This window comes from Culex quinquefasciatus, chromosome 2 (genome assembly GCF_015732765.1).
Source record: "Culex quinquefasciatus strain JHB chromosome 2, VPISU_Cqui_1.0_pri_paternal, whole genome shotgun sequence".
Classification (NCBI taxonomy): Eukaryota; Metazoa; Arthropoda; class Insecta; order Diptera; family Culicidae; genus Culex; species Culex quinquefasciatus.
Genome location: NC_051862.1, coordinates 41,560,553 through 41,572,757, shown reverse-complemented (window position 1 = coordinate 41,572,757; position 12,205 = coordinate 41,560,553). Strand labels below are relative to the sequence as shown.

Here is a 12,205-nt window from a genome sequence, read left to right as displayed (position 1 = left end):
AACCTTTTAATATTTTTTTTATGTTTTAACAAAGACTTAAAACGAATATCCGAGTATTTATATGGATTAAAAATATTCAAAAAATTAATTAACTCCATTTTCAACAAAGTTTTAGTTAGATTTAAAAAAAAAAATATTCTTCAGGATTATGTACGAACAAAATCTTATTGATTCTTCATTTATACTAACCACGCCCTTGCCCTCGCAAAACTTTCATCGGTAGAGGGGTCAGGATTGTGAGAAAGCACGGCAACTGCACTTATCAGGGTGGCGACCCCCCGTCCAACGACGATGGCAGAAACTTTTCATGAAAAAAGGAAAGCAAACCGCGGGAAATCTGCAGCCAGCCCAGCCAAAGTTGGGTTGCTTTCGGAATGATCCCCAAATAACAGAGGCATCAGCCAGACGCATCATATGCAGCAGCGGATTTTGGCAAAGTCAAGTGGGTTTTCCTCTGGAAAAGTTTATTCCATGCCACTTATTTCTGGCAGGTGTTATTTTCTGGGACTTTATCTGAACCTGGGGATTTTTTTTCGTTAGTTTGTTCGTCAGATTGGCTTTCTGTGTTTTTGGGGTGAAATCGTGGTAGTGGTTGCACTTGCACTTTTTGAATGGTAAACCTGTTCAAAACTTTTGCAGAAAATCTCTTACACATATTTTTTTTCTTCTTTCAGAAGAAATTGAGATTTTCTTTTTTGTAGTCAAACTAGTCAAAAAGTGCATTTTTTGTGTTCGATAGAATTTGGTTGAGCATTTTTTGCAAGCTTGCAAATTTTCGCATAATTTGGATGTGAATTCAGAACATGCTTTAGCAGTATTGCTTATTTTCTGAACAAATTCACAGATTTCCTCCCTCAACTTTTCTCGATTAATTTCAATTCAAAGCGTTCCCACCGGCAATTTGGTGGTTTCATGCATCGCCAAAGATTGATTGAGTTAGATCATAACCTCCAATCCATCAACATTTGTCAGGGGAGGAAAAGTTACGGCCTCGCCAGAAAAAAAATACTCGCTCTGTAAGCGATGAAAGACTTTTTTGCGTGAATATTGCATGCATAAATGTATGTGCCAAAATCAGAAGAGGGAAAAAGAGTTTTCGTTTTATTTGCCCACTGCCTTAGCTTACGCCTCAATCAACAAGAGAGCAGGAAAACACCAGCTTTGGGTAACTTGCGTACGGATTAGCATTTCTGGGAAATTGTGAGCAAACAGATTCTTTGGAGCATCAGTTAAGGATGTATGAAAAAAGAACAAAAATTAAAGAAGCTATTTTGTTATTAATTACAATCAAAGTTTAAATGTAGCAATTCTGGCAAAAGTTCAACCAGACATCATTTACAAAAGTTTTGATGACTTTCAAAAGAAACTATCCTATTATCGTTTTTCAACCAAACTATAATCCATTGCTAAGCTCGTAAATAGCTCACCTCATTCAGACAGTTCAAAGCTCCCTCAACATGTCTCTCCAGCAAGTGCAAAAAAGCTTCCCCACAAGCCAACCAGTCAGTCAGACTCCCCCACTTCTAAAAAGCTATACAAAAGTCATTGTGCCACTTTTTGAGTTGGAGCCCATTGAAGCATGAAAAACGGTCACCAGTTGATTAACTTAAAACCATGCAAACTCCCCCACCCAACTCAACTCAACTCAACTCTTTTTTCCATCCCTTCTGAGTCTGGAACACAACCAATCAGTCTAATGAGACGTGCCACTCTAGCTGCTCTCTGCTGATGCTTGTCTACTGTTGGCTTCTTGATGCTGGATGACGGTGTCGGTGATGATGGGGAGTAGTTTGTTGTATTAAAGCAGGATTCATGATCCTGTTGACTCTGAGTGGAACGTGAATTTATGTGTTTTTAATATCAGAATATAAATCAGAAACAAAAAAATCACTACAGTTGAAACAAAAACAAAAAACATTAAACATAAAACATAAAACATAAAACATAAAACATAAAACATAAAACATAAAACATAAAACATAAAACATAAAACATAAAACATAAAACATTAAACATTAAACATTAAACATTAAACATTAAACATTAAACATTAAACATTAAACATTAAACATTAAACATTAAACATTAAACATTAAACATTAAACATTAAACATTAAACATTAAACATTAAACATTAAACATTAAACATTAAACATTAAACATTAAACATTAAACATTAAACATTAAACATTAAACATTAAACATTAAACATTAAACATTAAACATTAAACATTAAACATTAAACATTAAACATTAAACATTAAACATTAAACATTAAACATTAAACATTAAACATTAAACATTAAACATTAAACATTAAACATTAAACATTAAACATTAAACATTAAACATTAAACATTAAACATTAAACATTAAACATTAAACATTAAACATTAAACATTAAACATTAAACATTAAACATTAAACATTAAACATTAAACATTAAACATTAAACATTAAACATTAAACATTAAACATTAAACATTAAACATTAAACATTAAACATTAAACATTAAACATTAAACATTAAACATTAAACATTAAACATTAAACATTAAACATTAAACATTAAACATTAAACATTAAACATTAAACATTAAACATTAAACATTAAACATTAAACATTAAACATTAAACATTAAACATTAAACATTAAACATTAAACATTAAACATTAAACATTAAACATTAAACATTAAACATTAAACATTAAACATTAAACATTAAACATTAAACATTATGCAATAAAAAATCTATTTAATTTTTATTTATTGCATTTTTTTTATTTGGCTCAAAATTTGTGGGGCCCTTCCTATGACCAAAACAGCCATTTTGTGTCATTGGTTCACTCATACTAGGCCCCATACGATTTTGGCAGCTGCCTATACAAAAGTGGAACGAAAATTTTTGAAAATCTGTAACTTTTGAAGGAATTTTCTGATCGATTTGGTGTCTTCGGCAAACTTGTAGGTTTTGATGAGGAATGTTCAGAAATAAATAGGTACACGGTAATAATGCCAATTTTTAAATCATTTTTTTACAAAAAATATCTTTTCCAAACCCATATTTTTCAATTTTTGATTTTTTTATATGTTTTTGGGGACAAAAGACCATATCTTTTGAGCCAAAGAGAAGTTTGAAGAAAAATTGTGCAAAAAAGTTACAGTTTAAAAGCGTTTTTTTGGAAAATATGAAAATTTGAAAATAGAAATTTTAGTCAATATTTTTAACTGATTCAGTTTTTAATGAAAATCAAATTCGAGAAGTACTTCACAGATTTTTTGATAAAATGCGCCGCTTTAAAGATTAACAATTTCAAGTTTATTTTTTTCCAAAAAAAAACACAGTTTTTTTGATTTTTTTAAATTTTTTGCTCATAAAAATATAGTTTTTTTTCGAAAAGTTCAAAATTTGAAGTTTTTTTTTTAAGTCTTATCCAATCATTCCCACATTTAAGAATGCCAATATCTTAGCAACTTTTGGTCCAATTATCATTGTTAAAAACTGAGTCAAAAATCGATCAGAAAATTCCTTCAAAAATTACAGATTTGTGTGGTTTAAACTGAAAATTCCTTCAAAAATTACAGATTTTTGTGGTTAAAGTTGAGCTTAAAGTTTGATTTTCTATTTATTTTTGCCCTTCTCAACCATGACTAGAGCCGAGAGACAAAAACATAAAATATAACGTGTACCAGCTTTATTATTTTAAAAATCTTAAAATGTGTTATTGAATTTTCAAAAAACCATATCTCGGAATCTTGCTAAAAAACACGTCCCATTTTTGAGTACACAGATAAAAAAAGTTGAATTTTGGAATGTTGAAAATTTGGTAGGTTGAATATTACCTCTTTTTTGAGTAATATTACATAAAAAATGTGTAAAAATGTGAATCTGATGAATATTTATCAAAAACTGATGAAAATTCATCATTTTCTGGGGTAAAATTAATCATTTTTTTTTTTGCCACCAAATCTGTCACCATTTCCTGATGAATATTACCATAATTTTTTTCTGTGTATGTTACGTAAAATAGTCCAAGGAATCCGGTAAAATAATTTCAAGCTAAGGCTCTTTGGTCCTGACACCGTCAAAACGGCATTTTAAAGCTTCGTTGGACCTTTTCAAATGTTGCGCTAGATTCTTCGATTTAAGGACATTTTTCCTAGAAAGATCAACTTATCACCTTTCATTTGCGTCTAAGACAACTTAAATTGGTTGAAATGGCGTGGAGTTTTTTTTTATTTTTGAAAAAAAAAGTTTTTTGCTGAAAATTGACGAATTTAAATTTTTGGGATCACCCTCTTATTGATTTATGATTAATTTTTGATTAACCAGAATTTAAAAAATACTGTTTAGGCTCTTTTCAAATGGACTTTTACAAAATTTGTAAAATTTCTCTTATTTAAAATTAAATTTAAAATCATTTGAACACACCGTGCTGCCCTAGTGTTATGACTTGCGGATTGTGAATTTGCAAGAGAATGAGGGTTGAGAGGAATCAGTTTCCCTCATCCAGGATAAATGTTAGTCCATGTGGTGTGTTTCTTTGCACAAGAGCTGCTGTATGTCAGTGGAGCTAAACTGCACCATACCCGAGTGTTTTACCCTACAAATGTAGCCAAGTGTGGCGTGTGTGTGGTTAAGTGGAAATAGTTTCAAGAGTACAATCCTGTAGCCTGTCGCTAGTAACAGGACATGGCTGGATAGGCGCGAGGGACCTGCCTCTGGGGTAGCTGGACCAATTGTTGAACAAATTTTTACTTTTTTCGTGGTTTTTCTAAAATTCCAAAAACGCACCTTTTACCCTATAGTGCCAGCCCGATTTCCGGCTGGATTTGCTGGGCCCGTAAACATGGTGAACCTCAATTGACTGCAAAAGCGACCTATACAGGGCGACACGACCAGCAAAGGTCAAAGAACACACATCCGGGGTTGATGACTTACGAAAGGGGGGGGGGCTGGTCGTGTCCCTTTCAACGATATGAGCGGGACAAGAATCTGGCAGAGTAAAGCTCCCGGAGGAATTCGAAGCAATTAAGTTTAATGGACGTGTGTGCAAGGAGTACTGTGTGTTTTCTCAGCTGAAAGCTTCCTGATTGGTACTTGTTGCGAAAAAATAAACACATTTGATTCAGTTCAGGAAGTAGAATCAATAGTATGCTGTTAGATTGATTAAAACGTGAAAGAGTTTGAAGGAAGAGTTTGCATTCGTTTTTGCGTGATGACAATTGTCTTTAATTGAAAGTCATGAGCATATTTTGTCAACAATTTTAAAGTTTTATTCTAGAAAAATTTCATCTCTTGGAATTCTGTTTTCAAAGTAACAACCTGTCTTCTAACGAGGTAAACGTGATATTCCATTTAAATCAGGCAAAAGTTTGTAGTTAAGGTGTGGCAATGCTTTGACAAATTTCCGTCATCCCTTCGATGTGTTTTTTTTTTTTTTTTTGGTAGGGTTCCCTACATTCATGCTTCAACTTTGCTGCAGGAAATTTGATATCCTATCTGCAGAAAATGGTGTGTAACGACAGCAGTCTAACAATATGCAAAGTTGAGCCCCCTCATCATGCTCATCGCGTCGCTGCAGGCGAGGCTTCTTGCACAATGTTAACCCTCGGCAGCCCTATATTTTTCATTTTTCAAATTTATCTTTTTGTCAAAAATATAGAATACAAAAATACTTTAAAATTATAAAAATTTAAATTTAAAAAATAAGTTGAAAAAAAATTTGGCGAATTTTTAGATCAAACTTGGCATTGAGTAACAAAGGCTTAACAAGATGATGTAAGCTAAGTGGAGACTTTTCATCGATTCAATCCCAAAAGTTCGCGATATAAAGCCTCCGTTGCCACCCTTATCACACCATCTTGACAACCCTCGAAAAAAAAAAACCAAATGTGTACTCCAGCCTAATGAAAGCAAACAAAGTTTGATTTTTTACCCCCAAGGCAAGCATCTTGAGTCAATTTCCTGTGAGGTTTTTTTTTTTCATTCTTCGGCTTTCTTCGTCAACTTTCACCTGATGGATTTCCTGTAACCTGTGCGTTACATGGTGGTTGTGGCTGAAGTTTATCAGTTGATTGAAATCGAAAAGATTATGATTTGAAAGCATAAAATATCGAACTTGTGCTTTTCAATATCCAACCCATTAAAATCACTAAAACGAACCCTTGGGCTGAACATCTGTCAGCAAAAAGAGAGGCGTGTATAAATTTCCAATAATTATTTGCACTAAACCGTTCGTAGAAAACTTATCGCTTCATCATGTTGCCCGGGAGCGAAAATTTATGCAGTCATATCTGTTAGTCTAAGTTCTCGGTACAGCAAATACAGCTTGCTCAACTGCTGCTACCATGCTCCAATGGAAGTGTACACTTAGATGTTGTCGTGAATATTTAAATTTGGCACGTTCTGAGCAATACCGTTTACGTAATGCATCGTTGGTACAATTACAAATGAATAAAGTTTTAATTTTAATTCTAAAAAAATATAATAAATATAGATATTAAATGGGCCAGCCAATTCGATATTTCATAATTTAAAAAAAGAATTCAAGCCACTGAAATAGTTTTAAAACTACATTTTAAAAATACTTTAAGGGGTCACATACATGCAGAAAATCACAAAATTTGGCAATACAGAAAGTTCGATGAATCCACTAAAAATATGACTTTAAATCACTTCTAAAAATTCCAATTTTGCCATGCGCAAAGTTAACTGTCAAACTTTGTGAATGTTTTTCTTTGAACACCGAGTTAATTTACGGGTGCCACGATATTTCGAGACCAAATTGGCTGAAATTTGGGATGAAGACGCTCCCGATATATCTCGTGTGCATGACGAAGCATGAAATTGCTATATCTCGGCAATGATACAACCAAATGTCTTCAAATTTGTTTTGTAAATAGATGAAAATGTATATTTCAATGCCCTGAAAACAGATTTTCAATAAAATTAAGTATCTGCTCATACCAATCTTTACTTTTTTGCCGATTTACAAGTAAGTAACCCCTTAAACAACAGTTTTAGATGAAACAATTAAATTTCAAGTAAACTGCAGGAATTCTAATAAAATTCATCGTTTTGATTAAAAAAACGTAAAGTTTGATTACAATATTTTTTTTTTATATTCGAATAAACATATTATAGGAGGGAGTGTGGACACTTGGTTAGGGGAAAGTGGGGCAAGTGTAACAAGCAAGCGTTATAACCCATTAAAAAGTTTAAAAATCTGTCGGATTTTATTATAATCATCTTTTTCTAGGTCTTGACTAAGACTTTGTTAGAACAAGTTTTTGAAAAATCCAGTTTTTTAGTGTAAAAAAAAAAATCCGTACGTTCTACTCAACTAGTGGGGCAAGACGAACAACCCGTTGGGGCAAGAGGAACAATGCATGAAAAAAACATGTTAAATTGCTAACAATTGAACTGTTATCACTTAGATACATCAGATTAGAATGTATTTGAGAGGTTTCTTCCATTTTTAGATTAAAAAATAATATTTTACTAAAAAATTCATCGTTTTAGCGAAAACAAAATATTACTTAAATGATAAATTTTTTTTTTTTTTTCATAATATCACTATATTTTGTATGGCATTTTTTTAACAATTGTTTAACTGTTTTTAAGTACTTTCATGTATTTATTTCCCAATAAAATATGTTGTTCCCAGCAATTTGTCATTTTTACCATACTAAAAATCCATATGATACACTTGCCCCACCTGAACAAGATTTTTAAGAAGCTCTCAATAAAAATAACCAAAACATAAATCATACTTTATAATACGTGCAAGTTATTGGTAGGGACACTACTGATCTAGGAAAAATGGCATTTTGATAAAATGAGCCTTAAAACGAACCCTAAGCCTTATTTTGTACTTTCAAAATATTATAAAAAAAAAAACAAAGGTATTGCTAGCAACAATTCCTCATACTGGAAATAATCAAAATTGTAAAAATTACGACAGTGCGAGCGATTGTTTCTCTTGCCCCATATGGTCGTCTTACCCCATCTTCCCCTATCTGTGATAATGCGAAATTTTTCGCGATTGTTTTATTTTTTTGTTTATTTGGATTTTACAATACATTCGATCTTCAACATTGAAAATCGGACGAATTGTTTCCAAGATATCGTCAGTTGAAAATTACAAGCTGAAAAAGGTGACTCTTAGAGAATTTAGAATTATTTCAAAAACTAATTGCCGGATTTTCAAAGTTCCAGAGAGAAAATCACAGGAAACTTTCTTAGCTTTTCAAACATATTGTTTTTCAGGGGTGTTTTATTTCAAGATTCATTTCATTTTTCCACGAACAACAAAAAAATCGTATTTTTTATTTTCTTTTTTTAAGCAATAAAGTCAAGATCTGTGATCCAATTTTCAGTCCAATTTGAGTTGCTGATTGCTTTTAAAAAACCAAATAATTTCGTCGTGAAACTTCATACTTTTCCTGTTATTCTCGAGCGACGAGAAAGCCTACTTTACTCTACCAAAAATTACAGAATGGAAAATTAATACCTTTTAATACCAGTGCTGGGTGTCAAAAAGTAACATTTTTCAATATTTTTTTGTTTTGAACATTGAATTTACTCAACACATGGATGTTTGACATAAAATTTCATTCAAAAAATGTTTTTCGGCGTTTTTGTAGCAAAACTTGATTATTTCAAAACATGTCATATTTATCCATCTCGATAAACCTCGTGGGATTAATGTACGACTCATGCTGAAAAAATCTTCTTTTTGCAATTTCGTCGTGAAACTACTTACTTTTCCTGTCATTCTTGAACGACGAAATAGCCTACTTTTCTGTACTAAAAATAGCAGAATCGAATAGCAACACTTTTCAACATTTTTTTGATTTAAACAATTTATTGACAAAATACATGAAAATTTGACATAAAATTTCACTCAGTGTGTGTTTTTTGGAATTGCAAAAAATTTTGTATGGAACTCGTTGCAAAACTTGTTTTTTTCAGCACTCTTCGTATTTATCCAACTCGGTGAACCTCGTTGGATAAATGTACGACTCGCGCTGAAAAAATCCTCTTTTTGCAACTTGTTGCATAATAGTAGTTTATGCAACAAGTTGCAAAAAGAAGTTTTTTTTTTTTTTTTTGAAAAAACAAGTTTTGGAACGAGTTGCTTACAACATTTTTTGCAATTCCGAAAAACGCTGGAAGGTTCCTTGGAGTAAAAAGAGGTTTGGGTGCTCTCCCCATTCAAGCCTTCGGACTCCTAGGTTCGAGCAGAAACTTGCAATAGAGACCATAAAAGACCCGGGGGTCGTTAATGTAGGTGGTTTTTTGACGATTAAAAATATCCTTTTGGTGAAAATTGCGTTTTCAATTTCTTTTGGAAAACTCATCATTAATAATACCTTGCTTTCATCATAAGATTTTTTGTATCAAGTCGATGTTGTAAATTGAAAGAAGTTATATTATTTAGTAAGAAAGGCTCTATCTCACCCCTGGTGGGATTAAATCGGGTTTTTGAAAGTTTGGATGATTTCTCATAGGATTATAGCAGGGGCATAGCGGGGCATGACTGTATTTTGTATTAAGGCTGAAATGATAAATGATTTTAAAAAATACTGAAAATGGTACAATTTTGTTATACTTTTAATGCTAGTTTCAAAATAAAATGAAGACATGATTTTGTTTGGTTTAATTTTCAGATAATTAAAATAAACAACATTTATATTCACTCCGTGCTTAAACCTCCAACATCTTGTGGAGTGTTTCTCTTACCACCTCTACTGCTTTTGATATGGTAAACCCACCTCTTACACACGCAACAAGATTAAATGCATACGATAACCGGCTCACCGTCGTTCGTCGCATGTTCTGTACCGAAAATCGCAGAAAACTGATACGATTTCGCACGGTGCTGAAGGCTGGTGGGTGCGATGGGTGGGCTTTGCCCCACAATACCCGAGGCATCAACGCCGTGTTGTTATCTGGGAGCTGATGAAAACGGTTAGCCTGTTTCTTGTCTCGTTTTAGAAGGTGGGAAATTTTCCACACCCACACAACCGGAGTCTCGATGTCCTCGTTGTTACGATGTTGTCAGAAACAACATAAATTACTCCGCATTTCAACCAAAAACCCCGCAAATTTATCTACTCGGATACTGGAGGCCATCACTAACAAGTCTTCTGATTCTTCTTTCTATTCCACAGATAATTCGAGAGAGACTGCCAGACTACCCGCACCGGAACGGGCTGGTGTGGAACCAGTCGCCCGGGGCGCTGCTCACCATTCCGACCTTCGCGGACACCCCGCGACGGCTTCCGTTCCTGCTGGATCCGGTGGGCCAGCGGCCGGGCCCGAACTACACGGCCGTCATCTTCGTCCAGATTGGGGCCGCCCAGCTGTCACCAAATACCGCCCTGTACAAGCTAGTCAGATCCATCACCAAAAGCCAATTCGTAGATAAGGTCCGTTAACTTGTTCGTCTTCTTCTGAAAAGAGTCTTATTCTAACTAGACAAAATCTCGTTCGCTTCCAGATTCTAATCCTGTGGGCGTGTGACAGGCCGGCGCCGACCCGGAAGCGGTGGCCACCGACCGGTCACATTCCGCTGCACGTGATCCCGGGCGGTTCGAGTGAGGATCGGCCCAGCATATCCCAAAGATTCTTCCCGCACGAGCAGATCGAGACGGACGCGGTGCTGTCGTTGGACGAGGACGCCATTCTGAACACCGACGAGCTGGACTTTGCGTACCAGGTGTGGCAGGACTTCCCCGACCGGATCGTGGGCTATCCGGCGAGGGCGCACTTTTGGGATGATTCCAAAGTAAATTTGCGAATAAAAATAGCTAGAATTAAACCAGGTTCATAATCCCATCTCTCTTACTTCCAGAACGCCTGGGGCTACACGTCCAAGTGGACCAACTACTACTCGATCGTGCTGACGGGGGCGGCGTTCTACCACCGGTACTACAACTATCTGTACACCAACTGGCTGTCCTACCTGCTGCTCAAAACCGTCCAGCAAAGCTCCAACTGCGAGGACATCCTGATGAATCTGCTGGTGTCACACGTCACCCGAAAGCCCCCGATCAAGGTGACCCAGCGGAAGGGGTACAAGGATCGCGAAAGTGGGAGGTAAGTCCCTGCGGAGGTCAATCCGGACCATATTAGACTCGTAACTGGATGTGGTCCCTCGTCCATTGAAAAGCCCTCCCTACTTAAAAGGGATAATTCCAAAACGAGTGAAAATTCGATACCATCTTGACCGTCTTCCACCTCTTCCAAGACACTCTTCATCCCAGAAAGTTTAGAGAATGTAATTTTCACTCTACCAACCACATTCTCAGATGCAACACACACACACACAAGCAGCACACTTGGTGCCATTTTATCCATCCAGATCTCACTTGGTCGACCGGACTCCCTTCATTGAGCGTGAAGTGGACGTGACTTTGGTAGTAATGATACACCAACCAACATCACCCCTTTCGTTTCGTTTTTGCACGCTTTCTGGTGGTTGTCACGATTTTTAGCTGGAAAGAAAGATGTTAACAATTTATTTTATAAACTTATACATCGTTTTTAATGTTTTTTTTTTTTTTTTGTGAGTATTGTAAACATTTTATGACTTAATGTAAAATTGCTTTAAACTATGTTATGAATATAAATAAACCACCTTTTTTTGCTTTTTCAATTTTGTTTTGAATTTTTCAGGAAACAGGAAAAACATTTTTGCAAATACCGAGATATTTTTTCAAATGTGTTAGCTACACCATTTTTCAATACATTTTCTTTAAAGCTTGAAATCTTGGTGACTTATTCAATTAAAATAAATGAAATTTACAGTTATCACCCATTCGTCCATACCATCGATGCCAGATGTGGGAGATCTGTATTCTTCTGAAAATAAATCTGTGTTTGATCTGTATCATGTCAAATTCGGAGCAACAGAAGACATTGTTGAATTTTTAAAAAGCTTAAAGCTTAATTAATTAAAAAAAATGTTTTTTTATTTTTATTTAATAAAAGCATTCTTTAAAAAAATGATGTATACATATATTTGTGATTTTTAGAATCGAAAAATCAGTAAAAAATAGATTTTTCTGTATAACGTCTGATTCGAATTCTCGAACGCTTCGAAACCGGGACACTTCATCTTGTTTAATCAATTATTTGGATATAAGTTCACATTATGAATGTCACAACTGTGTTATTTGATGAATTCCAACATC

At 34.5% G+C, this 12,205-nt stretch overlaps 1 protein-coding gene across 5 annotated transcripts in view; it reads left to right on the top strand.

The window, feature by feature from the left end:
• LOC6052726 (exostosin-1) overlaps window positions 1-12,205 on the top strand; it is a 402,218-nt gene that overhangs the window by 376,314 nt on the left and 13,699 nt on the right. For all 5 annotated transcript variants that reach the window (XM_038255001.1, XM_038254998.1, XM_038255000.1 and 2 more), the window contains exons 7-9: window positions 10,181-10,438; window positions 10,510-10,797; window positions 10,864-11,108. In XM_038255001.1, the coding sequence (XP_038110929.1) occupies window positions 10,181-10,438; window positions 10,510-10,797; window positions 10,864-11,108 (791 nt within the window). The remainder of the gene's footprint in view (window positions 1-10,180; window positions 10,439-10,509; window positions 10,798-10,863; window positions 11,109-12,205) is intronic.